The following is a 19,572-nucleotide window of genomic DNA, read 5'->3' as shown; positions in this document are numbered from 1 at the left end:
GAATTCAGTGGTGTCTCGAAGGTAGCTGGGAGTGCTGGTAGCGTAGGGCCTTAGGAGGGAGTCTACATAGCCAGACAATCCTGCTGTCAGGGTGCCAATGCCTGAGATGATGGGGCGCCCAGGATTTCCAGGTTTATGAATCTTGGGTAGTAGATAGAATATCCCAGGTCGGGGTTCCAGGGGTGTGTCTGTGTGGATTTGATCTTGTGCTTTTTCAGGGAGTTTCTTGAGCAAATTCTGTAGTTTCTTTCGGTAACTCTCAGTGGGATCAGAGGGTAATGGCTTGTAGAAAGTGGTGTTGGAGAGCTGCCGAGCAGCCTCTTGTTCATATTCCGACCTATTCATGATGACAACAGCACCTCCTTTGTCAGCCTTTTTGATTATGATGTCAGAGTTGTTTCTGAGGCTGTGGATGGCATTGTGTTCCACACGGCTGAGGTTATGGGGCAAGTGATGCTGCTTTTCTACAATTTCAGCCCATGCACGTCAGCGGACTGAACTATGTAGAAGTCCAGTCTGCTGTTTTGACCTTCAGGAGAAGTCCACCTAGAATCCTTCTTTTTGTAGTGTTGGTAGGGAGGTCTCTGTGGATTAGTATGTTGTTCAGAGGTATGTTGGAAATATTCCTTGAGTCGGAGACATCGAAAATAGGATTCTAGGTCACCACAGAACTGTATCATGTTGGTGGGGGTGGAGGGGCAGAAGGAGAGGCCCCGAAATAGGACAGCTGCTTCTGCTGGGCTGAGAGTATAGTTGGATAGGTTAACAATATTGCTGGGAGGGTTGAGGGAACCATTGCTGTGGCTCCTTGTGGCATGTAGTAGTTTAGAAAGTTTAGTGAAGAATAAAATGGACACAAATCAGATGTCAAGAATTCTAACATTCATAAACCAGTCGGAGAACACTTCAATCTCTCTGGTCATGCGGTTACAGACATGAAAATTGCAATTCTTCAACAAAAAAACTTCAAATCCAGACTCCAGAGACAAACTGTTGAATTGGAATTCATTTGCAAATTGGATACAATTAACTTAGGCTTGAATAGAGACTGGGAGTGGCTAAGTCATTAAGCAAGGTAACCTATTTCCCCTTGTTTTTTCCTCACCCCCCCCAGACGTTCTTGTTAAACCCTGGATTTGTGCTGGAAATGGCCCACCTTGATTATCATACACATTGTAAGGAGAGTGGTCACTTTAGATAAGTTATTACCAGCAGGAGAGTGGGGTGGGGGGAGGTATTTTTTCATGCTTTGTGTGTATAAAAGATCTTCTACACTTTCCACAGTATGCATCCGATGAAGTGAGCTGTAGCTCACGAAAGCTTATGCTCAAATAAATTGGTTAGTCTCTAAGGTGCCACAAATACTCCTTTTCTTCATTCAGAGAAAAAAGTCACCAATATGCATAGTCACAAAATCATTCACAAGCAAGTGTTAATAAAATCCATTCCATGCTCTTCTTACTACACTCTGTTGCAGAGCAAGTCATTGTCATTACATCTCAATTGAGCATATCCTCAGAAGGAATCACATTCCAGGGTTTTTGGGGCTGAGATTGCTATAATCTGCAGGAGAGGAAAAGAAGTTGGTGGAGGCTAATTAAATGTTTTGCTAAAGCCAGGCACACTTTGGAGAGAGCAGCACATTAGCCAGGGCTTATTTTTACCCATGTGTTTTCTCACCGCTCCGTAGGAGGTAGCGCATCCTATGATGCAGGGAAAGATGGCTAATGAAGGGGGCTGGGCCGGGGAGGCTGGCCAGCATGAGGAGAGCTGCACAGATGGAACGTGGGGTGGGATGAGACTGGGCCGTGTGCCCTAATGGGGCGGCAGGCACTATGCCTCCAGGAATGAAGCCCTTATTACAGGATCAAAAGTGGAGCTATCTTGATTTCAGTTCCTCTTTACACCTTCCTCTGGCTTGGCCTGGGGTTAGCTGCCCAGGGGTTTTCAGAAATGAAACCCTGGAAGCGGTGGGAAGGGGTCTGCCTAGCAGACTTTTGTTTTTAAATCTACTGAGCTGCCTGCAGCGCCGAGCTCAAGTCAGGTGAATGCCCTCTTCCCTCTGGTTCTGGGCTCTCCCTTTCACTAACCTGTCGGCAAGGAAGGGAGGCTCAGCTGAACTTAACCAACCCCAGCCAACCTGGGCTGCAGTTTCCTTCCCAATGAGCAGAGGGCACCCTTCTGATGATGACAGTGTACTGTTGTAGTTGCTTCTCGTGTGCAAGAGAATGCCGTAAGAAGAGCATGGAATGGATTTTATTAACACTATTGAGCTGCTTGTGAATGATTTTGTGACTATACTTGCCTGTGTGTGTGTGTGCGTATATTTCTGTGTTGAATTCTTGGGAAATTTTGTTCATGTTTTTGACTCCTTTTGAGTGCTTAAACAACTATATCTAGTGACTTTTCAGGGTTTGTCAGGTGACTTCCTGCTATGTGCCAAGAAATTAAATGAGAATAATTCATTAGTTAAAAAAACCCTTTAATTTCACTTAAAGTAACAATTGTATAAACAGGCATGCAGAAGTAATGGTTAAGCTATTAAAACATGGCATATGTTGAGAAAAAAGACTAGTAGGTGCCAGGCCTTTTTACCACTCCATATGCTAAAAGGAAGAATTGTGGTATCCAGGTATGTGCCAACACCATGTATAACCCAACTAACTAAGCAGACTAAAAAATGCTATTGGGTAAATCTTTCAGACCTGGAATCTGACTAATTTGGAGGCAAAAGTCATTGGTCAATAGAAAAGTACCATTTTAGAAACTCAAAAAGAAACACCACCCATTTAACTGGCAATCAACACCTATCTCACTTTTGCAAGTATTCAAAACTACTGAAATACTTTTGCTGAAGGAAAAATTATGTTTCCACTCAGAAGTCATCTAACTCATCAACTGGATTAGTTTTCCACAAGTTACACAAATTTGACATCCAGCAAGAAGTGTGCCTTGAAGCTGTCACAGTTTTAATTTACTCACTGATATCTATTGCAGTTTGGCAGATGGAAGATGAGAAGCAAACTAGATTTCTATGCAGGCCCTTCAAAAGTCTTCAAAGCTGTGATTTAAAAAACTACTTCTAATACTCAATAGGTGTTTGATATCAGAACATTTTAGATAAATAAAAGAGCATGTCCAAGGAGCTTTTTAAAAGTAACATGGATCAGCTGGATTGAAAAATTTCTTTGTGATTATGTTGACAGAGTCTCTGAGCTTTGTGTGTGTTTCTTTCTTACGTACAGCCCACCTCTGTGTAGAAACCCCAGGTTGAACTCTAAGGGGCAACCCCAAGCCCAACTTACTTGCTAAATCCAGACCTCAAATTCCCCAGTGTTCACAAAAGCAAATGTTTTGGAACCAATGTTTTCATTTGCGCCCCATCTAATTATTTCCACAAAACATTAAGAAGAAAGTACCTTTAGAAAACAAAGTGTCATTTGTTCATTACGGTTTAGTTAGAACAGTATACAAATTATCTTCCTTGACCTCAATAATTCATTTGAATAATATGTCCACTCATCGGATTTGCTGACAAAACATGGATTGCCATTTAATTAAATCCTATTTGTCAAGAGGAGCCCCATCTATCTACTGAAAATTACAGAATGGTATTATATGAAGTGGACATTTAAAAAGGCACACACTATTCAGACATTTTCAGGTTCAAATCTTTATTGTTTTAAAAGTCTACATGTCTTTTACAATTACAATAATTTGTTACTTAAATGACTCTTGTATGGTTAATGTACAATGAGTTTTTTCCTGAAACTCAACCATGAAATACAATTTTCATCAATATGATTTTTCTAAATAGATTAATAAAAGAGTTCTGTGTTGTTGGGAAGGTTCAAGTGCTTCACTTTAAATCTAACAGCACAGGGATTCTTCCCTTCAGAATCTATGTGATCAATCCATCAAAAGTGCTTTTGAAGATTGCAGATTTACCTGTGACTGATTTTCAGATCAGCCCATCAAATTACAAGGTTGTTTTATTAAACATTAAAGGGCATTTTAATGTAATAAAGAAGATGCAGCAGTTATCTTTATTCATCTACTGAGGCAAACTCATGTTGAAGAAAAATTATGATTATTGGCATGCAATGAACACTCCTCTTTAAATAGTTGATGAATTTATACATATTATAAAGAATCTGTTAAAGAGTGCAAGTATTTAAATGATTTCACAAAAGGACATATGCTGGTAATAATGGTAACTAACATTTAACATCTAATTACAAGCTAATTTATTTAACAGGCATTTAACATGGCTAATAATAAGCCATGATGCACAAGGTTTGCCCTTTGAGAAAATGAACTCCTTTGGTCCACACTCCTAAAGTTATCTGGGTAAAAAAATTGGAACAGTTATAGGACCAGGGATTTTAATGAAATTCTTGTTTCTAAAATGTAACCCATTAAAAATTAAAAGTAGTATATCTGTGAAGCATATTGTCACATGACCTCAGTATAAAAAGATGGCCTTCTACTTGGAGCGATGAATGAGCACTGAAGGACAATCCAGAAAAGAATGAGACAGAATGAACAGAGTTCCCACTGTGTTATACTTTTTTGTTCCACGGCACTGCTTTCACTCTGTAGAACTTTGTACCTAAAGGAACTTTAAATCTGTTTTGTGCCTAAGGAAAAAAACAAATACAAATACTTTAAATTACATCGCAAAAATGTTGTTCTATTTTATTCTGCTTTCACTAAGATTTTTTAGAGCAGGAAGTTATTTGCACCCCCAGCACTCTTAAAACTGGTACATGGAGGCAGACTAGACAACCCTATTTGTCTGAATTGACAGCTGAGACCAGCCAGTGATAGCTTACCATTAACAGGGAGATGTGCCAACTGGCTAGTAGAACTATTGACTGCTATATGCTGCTGCAGGGGTTAGTCCTCTGGCCCTGTGATGCAGCGATGGCTCAGAGGTCAAAGCCTTTTAGAAATGAGTATTTTCCTCCTGATTTATGCAGTCTCTCCAAAATAGCTCATACAAAGCAGTGGCCCCTGTACCAGGTAGGATGGGAAAATTATAGATAAACTACTTCCCCAAATTCATTTTAGGATTTGCATAGGACATTTCCAATTAATTCATCCAGGCAAGCATAAACACCCTCAGTTAAGAATCTATCAGTGTGAATATTTCTAATCACCAGTTAGAACTATTGGGTAGATTCTGCCATATTTACTCAAGCTGAGTAGAACTTACTCCACAAGCAGTCTCATATATTTCAGTGGTGCTACTTGAGGAGAAGATAGTACTGTACATGGTTAAGAGTAGCAGAATCTGGCCTCATTTTCCTTGTATACTGATTTTAAGAATTACATATTTTTCAGTAGTATTCCCGTACCTTTTTTGCCTGGCAATATTCCTTTTCCATTACTTTTCCTAGCACCCAAGGTCTTCTAGATGCACCTGAAGCTAAACAGAATCAAAACAGAGCATACAAAGAAGACTGTGAATTTGTAGGTCTTTAGTAATTCATATTAAATAATACATTAGATGGCATATTATAGCTCTTAAAACTAGATTTAGCGTTTATTTTTATACATGCAGTTATTACTTATATAAATTGAAGTTTTCCTTTACATATAAAACAAAGGAACCAAGTAGTGCAATGAGACACAGATACTAAATCATTACTAAAAGTATTTACTGTATATTATTACCACAACCTGAGACTAATACAACTGGAAGAGTTTAAAAATCACATTTATTTTTCAGCATTTATGCTGTTTTATTTTTTTAATTTCTCTCTGTTTAGTTAATGAAAACAGACTCACTCACTTCTGAGTTTTCATGAACTAGCTCAGTGCATCAATGTCTGGGCTGTGCACTTTATAGAGGAATATTTAAATAAAACAAAAAGAAAAGGAGTATTTGTGGCACCTTAGAGACTAACCAATTTATTTGAGCATAAGCTTTCGTGAGCTACAGCTCACTTCATCGGATGCATACTGTGGAAACTGCAGAAGATATTATATACACAGAGACCATGAAACAATACCTCCTCCCACCCCACTCTCCTGCTGGTAATAGCTTATCTAAAGTGATCACTCTCCTTCTGGGCCATTTCCAGCACAAATCCAGGTTCTCACCCTCCGCCCCCCCCCCCCCCCCCACACACACACAAACTCACTCTCCTGCTGGTAATAGCTTATCCAAAGTGACCACTCTCCCTACAATGTGCATGATGGAAATGGCCCACCTTGATTATCATGCACATTGTAGGGAAAGTGGTCACTTTGGATGAGCTATTACCAGCAGGAGAGTGAGTCTGTGTGTGTATGGGAGAGGGGGGGGTGAGAAAACCTGGATTTGAGCTGGAAATGGCCCACCTTGATTATCATGCACATTGTAGGGAGAGTGGTCACTTTGGATAAGCTATTACCAGCAGGAGAGTGAGTTTGTGTGGGGGGGGGGGGGGGCGGAGGGTGAGAAAACCTGGATTTGTGCTGGAAATGGCCCAGAAGGAGAGTGATCACTTTAGATAAGCTATTACCAGCAGGAGAGTGGGGTGGGAGGAGGTATTGTTTCATGGTCTCTATGTATATAATATCTTCTGCAGTTTCCACAGTATGCATCCGATGAAGTGAGCTGTAGCTCACGAAAGCTTATGCTCAAATAAATTGGTTAGTCTCTAAGGTGCCACAAGTACTCCTTTTCTTTTTGCGAATACAGACTAACACGGCTGTTACTCTGAAACCTTAAATAAAACAAAAATCTGTTTTCATTGACATTTCAAATAAAAATCAAAACACACTTGTAGTTAATATTACAGGTTTGTAAAACCTCAACTTCCACTACAAATATCCTGGACCTAACTGTTAACCACCTGACAAGTGTTTTTTAGCAAGAAGTAGCCTTCCATCTCTTCATACTGCCTGCTGCTCATAATCCCAAGTCCTCACCAAGGCGCTCATTCCTTACCCCTCCATGTTCCCATGACCCCTCATTATCACTTATCTGGCCCAAACATGAATAGTGGCGTACCATTTGCCAGGCTTTGGTTCCATTGGGAAAAACTGGAGATGGTCTTTATTAGTAAAGACAAAAATAGTGAGAAAGCCCTGACACGAGTAGCTTAAAACATCTTAAACCTGAGATTTGCAAAAATATTGCAGAAATGGGCAACTCTGCAACCAGTTTCAGAGTTTATCTAATCCCATCTCTCAAAACAAGCAGAGGCAGATTAATGCAAGACTGAATAAATAATATTCAGCATAATAGGTGGACATGTGAGGGATTAATATTACTGTGAGAAGCAGATGTGCATGCCTGAGTGTCAAAGGGCAGATACAGACACAGCATTTTTGGGAGTCCTAAAATGGTAACTTCCTGTACTTGAATACATATTGATTAGTGTCCATCACAGCCATACCATTATGCTCATGGCTGATCTGGGAATATGGGAGAAGAATAGTGATATGGTTCTTTAGAATTTATCCCAAACTTAACTTGTTTCATGAGGAGGTGAATGAGTGATCTCTCCTTTCCCTAGCCTTTTGCTGCACAAGGGGAGCCCAAGTGCTTGTTTCTTTCAACCCTAGCACTCAAGTTTATATTTCTTTCAACTCAAGGACACAATGGTAGCACTCAGTTTACATTACCAAAGATGCCTTTTGTAAGGAAATGGGCCTGAAACATTTAGGAAAAGGAAAATGAAATTCTACTTTATATTTCTAGTTCTTCCAAATTTTGGGCCCCCAAGACACAGGCTTTGCCGGTGCCCAAGTAGCAAGATCTGTAAGTGGTGGACAAAACTAAGTCGCTTGGAGGTAGAAAGGGGGCAATGAAATGGGAATGTAAATTATAAGGGGTTGACCTCACTGGTTGATGTTAAAGCATGTGCAAGGAACATAGCAATGTTTTTAAGAGATTACTGTAAGTGTGAAGCAGTTGCAGTGTGCCTCTCTAGATCAGTAATATCTGCAAGAACCATACTCCATTCATTTTCTTTGTGAGATGCTTTATGTCTATTATTATGTCTGTCACCAATATTCCCAGCATTCCCAGCAGTTATTAAATTTATGACTAATAACTTAAAACCAAACTCTAAAAAAGTGGTTCTATGCACATCCTCCTCTCCACTTTGTAAGTCACAGTACTTTTATCTTGCCATCTTTATTTGCCAGATTCACACAGAAAACAGGGAGAGATCAATTTCCCAAAACCACTTTTAATAAAGTCTTATTATCCTGTACATCGTGTGTTTCATCCAGACCTTTAAAATTATCTCTGGCCTGAGAAAACCCGTAATAAATTTCAAATTGAGATGCTATATGTGGGAAGTTAAAGGACATTTGTGTATGCACCAAATTTGTTTTTTTGTTGGAGCCCTCCTTGTAATTAGCTGAGGCTGGACACACCTTTCCCCATCACTGTGTCTCTTGCACCAAGTCCAAGTATAGCCTGTTTACCCTCCTTTCCTTTTTTCCATCCATTCTCTCCCACACCTCCCTTTTCTGTTTCCTTCTTCTTTTCAACAACTTTTTTTTTGGCTTGCTTTTCTGAAAAAAATCTTTTAGTGAAGTCAGGGTTGGTGGGCTACAGCTTGAGTTCATTGTCCCATATACGTAAGATACTACTTTGCCCACATGCACTGGAGACTGTTGAGGGAAATGTTGGGGAAGATAGGCAGGACTAAAGGAGCTGCATGCCACTTCCCATTGGCTGTGTTTGTGTGTGCGCACATATCCAGGGTTACGCAGCTTGCCTTGCCTCACTGCTCCTTTCTCCTGCCCTAGTCATACTAGACTACTCACATATGCCTCAAGGGGAACCACAGCCAAAGCTGGGAAACACTAAATTATAGGTTTATAAAAAAATGGCAGAAGTATGATTGGCTCAATGTGCACAATAGGGTCCTTTTTATGCAAAGTGTCTAGCAACCTTAATCATGAAGGGAGAGTACCATCTCTCCACAATTTAAACACGTAACATTATTGGGAATCAGGAACTTGTACATACCCTATAATTACACAAATAAAGGATCTTCAAATTTGAAAAAAATTAAACAATAAATTTGTGCTTATAGTTATACACTTCTTAACATTCTCTTTGCTGAGGATGTTCATGTAACCTCACATGTGTAAATCAATGGCTATCAAAATGAATTGGAGGGAAAAACATGTTGGTTTGGATACCATTAGCCTTATTTTAAATTTCATAAAATTATGGCTGTGACACTGCGATGCCATTGTTAAGGTTGCATTCCATTTTGTATTTGACGTGGGAGTTTAACCTGTTTTATAGGAAATGCATAGTGTATCAGTCCCAAATTTTTAGCACAGTCTCTGTACTCTGTAAGAGTTTGGTGGGCTATTGGGAACTATGTAATTATTTTGCTAACTAACAAGAAGTTACTGGCATTATTCATCATAATTCTCTTCAATGGTTTGCTAATGGAGAAAATGTTCTATGGTGGGAACTTTCCTTCTGATGCCTGTGGAAGCCTTTATGAACAGATTAGGAGAGGAATACAAAACTGTCTTTTGATACATGCCCTCACTAATGTTCACTGCATCCAAAACTGGTGGCACAGGGAACAGATTTTAAGAGGCCATGGCCTTTGTGTTGCAGAGAAGATTTTCAATGAACTCGCTACTTTAAAAGTTTAAATACTTATTTCATGAATTGCATATCATAACAGCAAACAAAACACTAGGAACATTGAAGTGAATAAACATAAATAGCAAACAGAAAGGAAGCTGCAGTTTCCTAAGCTTAATTGAGGGAAAACTGAAATAAGTACCCCACAAAAACCTTGAAACACTGAAAAACCACAGAAAAACCTTGCTGTGCTAAACTTGAGTGCAAAGGATTAACACTATCTAAAGCAGCAGTTCTCTGGCTGTGGACTGCGTCCCCAAATGGGGTTCCACCATCAGCAGATGGGGTTGCAGAGATTCCCAGCGCGCAGAAGATGTAATATTGCTCTGCACAGTATGACTTCACCAGTGAGGAGCTGCCAAAACCTTAACAACGGGTTCCCTCCTCACCCCACTAGGGGGTCGTTGCCTACCCACGCCCCCCTGGGACTCCTGCCCCATCCAACCCCCCCACGTTCCTTGACCCAACCCCCAGGACCTCTGCCCCATCCACCCCCCTCCCCTGTCCCCTGACTGCCCCCAGAACCAGGCAGGAGGGTCTCGTGGGCCACTGCAGTGGGTGCCCACCCCACCCCTAAGAACCAGAGGGACCTACCAGGGGGTGAGGTGGGGAGTCCTGGAGGTGCTTACCTGGGACAGCTCCCGGGAAGCATCCGGCAGGTCCCTCTGGCTCCTAGGGACGGGGGAGCATAGCTAGGGGGGAGTGGGGGAGCGGCCGCTCCTGCACTGAACACATCAAAAGTGACGCCTTAGGTGCCAACTCCCTGGGTGCTCCGGGGCTGGAGCACCCACGGAAAAAATTTGGTGGGTGCAGAGCACCCCACCCTGTGCCTGGCCCCAGCTCACCTCCGCTCCGCCTCCTACATTGAACGCGTTGCCCCGCTCTGCTTCTCTGCCCCCGCCCCTAGCTTCTCGCGAATCAGCTGTTCGGCAGGAAGCCTGGGAGGGCTGAGAAACAGGCCGTGGCTTCACGCTCAGGCTGAGGGTGGTGGAGGTGAGCTGGAGCGGGAAGCGGTTCCCCTGCGCCCCCCCTCCCCACCGGGTTACCTGCTGTGGCGCGGGTGGCCCTCCTCGCACCTCCCTCCCCGCCCCAGCTCACCTCCACTCTGCCTCTGCCTCCCTGGGCCTGAGTGAAGCTGCCGCCTGCTTCTCAGCCTGCCCCAGCTTCCCACGCAAACAGCTGATTCGCGGGAAGCCGGGGGGTGGGAGAGGGGGGCGGGCAGAGAAGCAGAGCAGGGCATTGCGTTCAGGAGAGGAGGCGGAGCGGAGGTGAGCTGGGGCCAGGCGTGGGGCGGGGAGCTGCTGGTGGGTGCTCTATATCCACTAAATTTTCCCCTTGGGTGCTCCAGGACTGGAGCACCCATGGAGTCGGCGCCTAAGGCACCACTTTGGGCCTGTTAAATTTAGAAGCCCTTTTAGAACCGGTTGTCCCTTGCAGAACAACTGGTTCTAAAAGGGCTTCTAAATTTAACGACTGGTTCTAGCGAACCGGTGTGAACCGGCTCCAGCTCACCACTGGACTTCACATGCACGGTGTCTGCGAGGTCATAATGCTCTACAAAATGGCATCCTCTGCACAGCGTGACCTCATCTACCATATGTACCAGGCATGCTGTGCTCTTCAAAATGGTGGCTTCCATGCTGTCTGAGGCCCACAAGGAAATAATTCACTAAAATGGGTCGTGCTGGCAAAAAGTTTGGGAACCCTTGCTCTAAAGCAAACATTTTCCTGTAAGAAAATTTGAGCCCTGCTGAACTTCATCTATGTAGGGTTGAGAAACAGCAGCAAAAGTAGGCATTTAAAAATCAGGAAATAAAAAGTTATGGTTTCCAGTTCTCTCACACTGAACATATAGATCCATAAAATTCCATCCATGCTACAGGGATTTCTTTGCCTGGAGGGAAAATACCTTTAAAATAAAACTGAGTCCTTGTTTTTTTTTTAAAAAGTCAATTCCTTCTACAGCACAGGTGGAAGTTCAAGCCTCTGCAATGGGCTCACACCTCAAATTTGTAAATGGCAGCACAAAAACAGACCTACACAGCCATCATCAATACTTTGTAGTTATTTTAGAACCATAAATAGTAACATGACTAAGCCAAATGGTAATTTCATATGGTACATGTATGAAATGTGCATGTATGTATGAATAAATATAGTCTTGAATTTGTTTTATAGTATAAATCAAAAAAGGATGAATGCATTTTGCTCTAACTGTCCAAAGTATTCACTTCTGGGACAAAACGTAATATGGAAAAGTGCTGCCTAAAAAAAACCTTTCAGAAAATTACTGAATGAGGCTAAAATGAAAAACTCAATGTAAGATTAACTACAACTTTTGCTACAAATATACATTATGTCTATAGCTAAAACATACATCTATATATGTAATTATTAAAGAGCTGTTAGAAAAATAAGGATATAAGATCATGTTAAGTGCCTCAGAACATTATGCCACAGAGTTATCTGACACTTACCACACTCACCTGGCTTCAGATCCAGCGCAGCAAGAGACTCTGAATGTAAGAAATACAATGTTGGACTGACAGTAAATAATACATAGTTGTCATGGCGTTCATCCAAGATAATGAGAACCAAATCGCCAACCTGAAAACTGGATAAAGTAAGAATACTTAACAGCAACATATAAAAATATAGTATTGAATATTTACACTGATTACTAAAGCACTTTTTTCAAGCATTACACAGACCTACTTATCATTGTCTGAAACACACTTTAGAATTTATGCATATCTGTACATTATGTAATGCCCCAATAATTATTAGGTTTCCTATGAGGACAGTGTTAATTCCTCTTGGTTTTTTAAAAAAAATGTTTTGGCGCCTCTTTTTTCTCCTAACAATGTGCTTCAAACAAATTTTTCTGCACGAAGTTACACATAAGTAACTGTGATGCTTCCCAGGGCTACCCAGGGCTGTGAGGCACCTTGCCACCACCTGCTATAAGCATGAGGTAGTCTTGTCTGTTCCTGCTGTGGATCAGCTCCTTAACTCCACCAGCCTCTGGCAACACAAGCACTACTTTCCGGGCTTCTGCAGGCCTCCTTCTTTCTATACTGGTTAGCAATAGGCACAAACCAACCTTTGACCATCCCTCTGGAGAGATCAGCCTCTGTTACATGGACCATGCACTGAACTCTCAGGTCATCCTCTACTCACAAAGGAACAGCACAAACCAGCTTACACAATTCAACTCAGGATCGCTACTCTGCTTAACACACAGCATTTAGATATATTATAGTGAAGGCAAGAATAAGCTTATAATCAAATGATAGTAAGAAACAATAATGGAAAAATGATTACATATAAAACAAAATCATAACACGCTTTCTAGAGCTTAAACTTAACTCACAAGACCTACAGGATAGCTTATCTCAAGCCCTTTTCCCAGTTTTTTCAACCAGGATGACTGAGATCCCCCTTTCATAAAATCTAATCTGCTGGCAGCTTGTCTTCAAAGACTGAAGGATGCCAAGGTGTGTCTCTGCCCCTTCAGATATATCACAGCAGACCTTTGATCTTCACCTGAAAACAGGGTGTTCCACCTTTCTGCTGTTTACCTCTTCCTGTGAATTACTTCTGAAATCTCCAAAACTCTTCATTAGCAGTTGATTCAGCGCTTGTCCACACCTAAAATGAAGCTGTGCCACTCAGCGCTTTACTGAAGACACTACCTAAACTGATGGGAGGGGTTCTCCTGTTGATATAGGTATTCCACCTCCCTGAGAAGCGGTAGCTAGGTCAGCGGGAGAATTCTACAGCGGGGGTCAGTTTAATTGCATCGCTCAGAGGTGTGGATTTTTCACATCCCTATGTGACGCAGCTATACCAACCTAATTTCCTAGTATTGATCAGGCCTCAGTATGTTAATAAACTTCTGCTGTAGGACACACCGTATACAATAGTCCACCAGGAAGATAAGTATCTTCTACCTCTTGTCTGGAGAAGTTCGGCTCAAGGTGCACTACATTTGAGTGACCTGCCTTTAACTACAAGACTTAGAGAGCATAATTCTCAGCACATACACATAATTGTCATGCAAAGATTTGGGGAACTGAGGGGATACTTATCATAGAATCATAGAATATCAGGGTTGGAAGGGACCTCACGAGATCATCTAGTCCAACCCCCTACTCAAAGCAGGGCCAATCCCCAATTTTTGCCCCAGATCCCTAAATGGCCCCCTCAAGGATTGAACTCACAACCCTAGGTTTAGCAGGCCAATGCTCAAACCACTGAGCTATCTCTCCCCCTTGAACCCCTATGTAGCCCTGTGCCCTCTGCCAGTTGGCAACAAGAGGTCCTTGGGCCACAGCAATACATTGTTGGGGGTGGGAAATATCTCTGAGCTGTAACAGCTAATTTAGACCTCATCGTTTTGTATGTGTAGTTGGGATTATGTTTTCCAGTGTGCATTACTTTGCATTTATCAACACTGAATTACATCTGCCATTTTGTTGCCCAGTCACCCTTTTTTTTTTTTTTTTTTTTTGAAGATCCCTTCGTAACTCTTCGTGGTCTGCTTTGGACTTAACTATCTTAAGCAATTTTGTATCGTCTGCAAACTTTGCAACCTCACTGTTTACTCCCATTTCCAGATGATTTATGCATATGTTGAGCAGCACTGGTCCCAGTACAGATCCTTGGGGGACCCTAATATTTACTTCTTTCCACTGAGAAAACTGACCACTTATTCCAAGTCTTTGTTATCTATCTTTTAATGAGATACTGATCCATGAGAGGATCTTCCCTCTTATGTCATGACTCCTTTTGCTTAAGAGCCTTTGGTGAGGGACCTTGTCAACGCTTTCTGCAAGTCCCAAATACACTATATCCACTGGATCACCCTTGTCCTTTCACTGTTGTTTTTTTTAAATTTGGGTATACATGTAGTTTGAGCCTCTATTATGGTGTTTTTAAAAACTTTCCATGCAGCTTGCTTTTAATTTCCATTTAACTAATCTACTCATTTGCATATAGTTCCCCTTTTTGAAGTTAAATGCTACTGTGGTAGGTTTCTCTGGTATCTTTCCCCCTACGAGCATGTTAAATTTTATTACATGATGGTTGCTATTACCAAGTGGTTCAGCTATATTCACCTCTTGGACCAGATCATGAGCACACCTTAGGACTAAATCAAGAACTGCCTCCCCCTTTGTGGGATCCAGGACAAGCTTGTTCAAGAAGCAGTCCTTAATGGCGTCTAGGTTTCAGAGTAGCAGCTGTGTTAGTCTGTATCTGCAAAAAGAACAGGAGTACTTGTGGCACCTTAGAGAATTTGTTAGTCTCTAATGGTGTCTAGAAATTTTATCTCTGCATTTGGTCCTGAGATGACATGTACCCAATCAATTTGGAGGTAGTTGATATCACCCATTATTATTGGGGTTTCTATTTTTATAGTCTCGCTAATCTCCCTGAGCATTTCACGATCACCATCATGATCCTGGTCAGGTGGTCACTAGTATATTCCTACTGCTATACTCTTATTCTTCAAGCATGGAATTTCTATCCATAGAGATTCAATGGTACTGTGAGTCATTTAAGATTTTTACTAAATTTGACTCTATGCTTTGTTTCACATATAATGCCATTCCTCCAACAGCATGACCTACTCTATCATTCCTATGTATTTTGTACCCTGGTATTACTGTGTCCCTTTGCTTAGCATCTTCTCACCAAGTTACTGTGATGCCTGTTATATCAACATCCTCATTTAATACCAGGCACTTTAATTCATGTTCCTGCTTAAAACTGAAAACTCTGTGTCATGCTTTTCCTTAGATGATAAAAGACTGTATGGACCTCTTTTGAGACATACATTTACAAATGTTTTGCAATCAAATGCAAGCATCTTCTAATGTAAAAACTTCCTAATGTCGTTGCTATGTTAAATGCAAGATGCTTTATGGACCATTATGGAACTAAATGACACTGCTATAACTGCACAGCAATGAGTACAGGATATTTATATTAATTGGGGACTTAAGTTATTTAGTTAAGCAATTTCCTTTCCAAACTCAGAAAGACAAGGACTTTTAAGAAGAGCAGTCAATGCCTTCTTGGATGGCTATTTAATTTTGAAGACCCTCTTTAACAATTAAGTTTAAAAAGAACTATTTTAAGAACTGGAAAACTTATCTCTAACATAAGGATGTATAAGCCCATCTGAAACCAAATTTCAGTTCCTATTAAGCTCTGATGGTACTCAAGCGATATTTAAGAAAATGGATGGAATAAAAGAAATAGTTAAAACTCTATCAGAAGCTGAAAATTTCCTGCCACAGGAACAAAGACAATTAAATGTACACTACATATGAATTAACAGACTACATGTCACGAGCTGAAGATATAACTAAGACCAACCCATGAGCCAGTGAAAGGACAACCGCAGATATGAATCCTGATATGAAGCCTGAAAGAGGTATTTTCCTCCTTCCAAGGAATCAGAAGAAAGAGTGGGATAAAGCTTCTCTGAACTGAGGAAGCAAACTAGCAGCACTCCCTGCTCCTATCTTTCAACTCCATAAACCCTCTCAATGCAGCCTCTCATCTCTGCTCATTGTCTCTATAAAACAGCCACAGAGCTACATCAAGAAGCAACTTTCCAGTTCAGATCCAACATCTCTCAGACCTTCCTTTACTTAATAATTATAATAGTCATAGTTAATTGCAATTATCTTGCTTGTTCTTAATCATGATAGAATTACTTGGCACTCAACTTGAAACACCCCTTTCTACCTCACATTATTATAAATAACAATATGAACTCGGATTATTAGAAGTGGGTACTAACGCACAGAATAAGATACCTTAAAGAAAAGGACGACCTTGCTGTAAACATCAACAGTGAAATCTGAAGTCAATAGCAAAAAGCCCATTGGGTCCAGGATTTGCCCCCAACAAATTTTAATAGCACCTAACCAGTTACCCATGATACACATCTCTTTGAAAAAAGGCATCTTCACAAGTAATCTTAGGAATTCACATGATATATTTTTAGCAGAGTTATTCTGAATGGAGTAATTATTTCTTGGACATAAAATCATAGCTGAAATCCCCAACTAGATTTATCATTATAGAAAAGCCATGAAATGAGAATGAATCCAAATTATGGTGATGATGTTATACAAATCATTTAAAAATACATTTGTAGCCTTGTGGACCATGTATTGAAAGCTTGATTGTAAAAGAATATAAAGAATCAAATTTAATAAAGATTTATTACTAAGGAAATTCACTGTAATCTCAGATATGAATTTGAGGTTAAGATGCTGAAAAGAATTACTACACATTACCTCCACATACTTTACCTGTACACTTGTTATTGAAGACATAAAATTTATTGAGCCATATCAAGAACAAAATGTGAGAATAAAATTATACTTACTCTCGGATAGCTATTTTTTCAGAATGTCTTGAAGACACTGAAGACATGCTTTGGGACATCTAGAAAAATGATGAAAGAGCAAACAACTATAAAATATTGGCAGCATACATTGTAGATAGAGGACAATTAAGATTGATTTAATTTATATATGAACCATGACAAAAATATTAAAACTAACACATGTTCTTATTACCATCTTGACCATTTTGCTTGTGTGTATACTTTCCCTTTTCTTGTATTTTGCTTTGGTCCTTTTAAAATGTAAGCTTTTTGGGACAGGGATTGATTGAAACACAGCACATTTCAGGTACTTCCATAATATAAAAATTATAGTAAGAATAATAATTACAATAAATGAAATTTTTATTTTGTATGGCCTCTCAACGAATAGCCCAAAACACTTTAAAGAGTTAATATCAGAGTGAAAGAAAACTTAAGTGGTAGAAAAAGATGATATTTTTAGATGAGATAAAAATAAGCAGAGCATCACTAAGGCATAAGAAAACTACTGCATATGGAAGGCAGTTGAACAGACAGTTACTTTTATACTAACCGTGGTGGGACTGTGTGAAGGGTCAGAGAACTTGACAAAGCTAGACAAGAGAAAGGAGCAAGGAAGAGGATAAAGTTTATGGAAGGTTTTAAAAACAATCAGGACAATTTTGGAGTAGAACCTGCAATAATTAGTGAGCAAATGAAGTGTTTAATGATTGGGCACAACATAAATCAAACTACCTGTATGTGTGAGAAAGTGGGCGAAAGCATTTAACACATGCTGGTGCAGGTAGGATAAGACTGTGGAGACCAGGCTGAAAGAAGTTGAAGACAAGGATGAAAGTTTCAGCAGAGGTGCAAGTGATGCAGCAATGTTGCAGAAGATGCGGAAGGCATATTAGCAAACAAAGGAGATGAAAAAGTTCAGGTTCAAGAATTTATACTCAGTCCTGTGGACAGTGGAGGGAAATACCTCATTTGAGAAATTCTATGATGTTTTGTTTTTCAGGGTAACTCCTCTTGCCCAAAGGAGTATACCAAAAAGTACCTCACAGTACCACAATTTTACCTACAAGAAATTAAGGGCAATTCATTGCACTGCTTTTCAATATTTTTAAAAATAAATATAAATACATCAGCTTCAATCTCGCTGAATTTGAGCTCCTCATTTGAAAATGTACTTTTTCACCTCAATGACCACACCTCAAAAGGTATTTTTGCTCCGTTGTTTAACTGTGCAGTAGGTGTACTTTTAAATGTATTGAAAGTATTCAAGTGCATAAAAACGTTTTTCAATAAGATAGAGCTGCACACATGTTCAAACTGATTAACAAAAACACTGAACATATGAAAATACTTAGGAAAAAAAAGAAAAGAAATGTGAAGGCCAGACTTAAATATGGCTATCTATAACTTTATGCAACCGGCATATACATTTTAAGCCAAATCCAATAATCACCTACTTTTGACAACAATCCTAGGACTAGGTTACTGTGAGAAGGAACCCTTAGTAGCTACATACCCCATTGAGGGGAAAAAGGATTAATCTCCTCAAATATTAACAGGTTTTCATAAGTGTATTTATTCTCTGAGAAATTACTTCTGTGCTGCAGATTTGTGTCTTGATTCATTAGCACAAGTGCCAAACAAAAAGGTTGCTTCCTCTTTTCCCATCCTATATTTTGGAAAACTTCTAGGACAGTTTTACTTTGTGTAATGACCCATCCACTCCCAGTCTTTATACAAGCCTAATTTAACGGCGTCCAGTTTGCAAATTAAAAAGTAAAACTATTTCCCCATGCTTATTTTTCCCCCTACTGTTACTCACACCTTCTTGTCAACTGTTGGAAATGGGCCATCCTGATATCACTACAAAAAGTTTTTTTTGTTTTTGTCATTTTTCTCCTGCTGATAATAGCTCATCTTAACTGATCACTCATTATAGTGGGTATGGCAACACTTCATGAACATTTTTTTTATGAACATTTTTTCATGTTCTCTGTGTGTGTGTGTGTGTATATATATATCTTCCTACTGTATTTTCCACTGCATGCATCCGATGAAGTGCGTTTTAGCCCACGAAAGCTTATGCTCAAATAAATTTGTTAGTCTCCAAGGTGCCACAAGTCCTCCTCACTCTTTTTGCTGATACAGACTAACATGGCTACCACTCTGAAACCTGCATTGTGAATGATTTCTTTCCCAACTACTTATTCTCTTTCCTCATTCCCACCCGCAAAATAAAGAAAAGCCTTTCTGCCAAAGAAGTAAATTTCAGAGAAAAAACAAAAAGGAAGCCTTAGAAGAAGCCATTTTCAACTCCGCAAATGTACATAATGAAAAGCTCAGATCTATGTACTTTAAAAACAACTTGTCTTAGAAAGATGTGTAACTGTCTTGTCGATGCAGGCGCTCGCACGCTACATTTAAGATACAATTTTCAAAGGTGCCTAAAGGTTTAAGTCTCCCAGCTCCTACTAATATCCAATGGGAGCTGGCTGCCTAACTCCTTTGCATCCCTCCCTTTTGCCCAGCCTCAAATGACAGC

The 19,572-nt window shown here is 40.2% G+C and overlaps 1 protein-coding gene across 6 annotated transcripts in view; it reads right to left on the bottom strand.

Annotated features, from left to right (window-relative positions):
* Positions 1-3,649: 3,649 nt before the first annotated feature.
* Positions 3,650-19,572, bottom strand: part of RB1CC1 (RB1 inducible coiled-coil 1) — a 165,080-nt gene continuing 149,157 nt past the window's right edge. For 4 of the 6 annotated variants that reach the window (XM_048840650.2, XM_048840661.2, XM_048840653.2 and 1 more), the window contains 4 exons: positions 17,031-17,089; positions 12,100-12,236; positions 5,361-5,431; positions 3,650-4,640 (listed from right to left, as the gene is read on the bottom strand). In XM_048840650.2, the coding sequence (XP_048696607.2) occupies positions 4,563-4,640; positions 5,361-5,431; positions 12,100-12,236; positions 17,031-17,089 (345 nt within the window). In that variant the 3' untranslated portion in view covers positions 3,650-4,562. Of the gene's footprint in view, positions 4,641-5,360; positions 5,432-12,099; positions 12,237-17,030; positions 17,090-19,572 lie in introns of those variants that run through there. The other 2 variants (XM_048840651.2, XR_007355304.2) reach the window with 2 other exon arrangements.

This window comes from Caretta caretta, chromosome 2 (genome assembly GCF_965140235.1).
Source record: "Caretta caretta isolate rCarCar2 chromosome 2, rCarCar1.hap1, whole genome shotgun sequence".
In the NCBI taxonomy this organism is placed as follows: domain Eukaryota; kingdom Metazoa; phylum Chordata; order Testudines; family Cheloniidae; genus Caretta; species Caretta caretta.
This window is presented reverse-complemented; position numbering and strand designations above follow the sequence as displayed.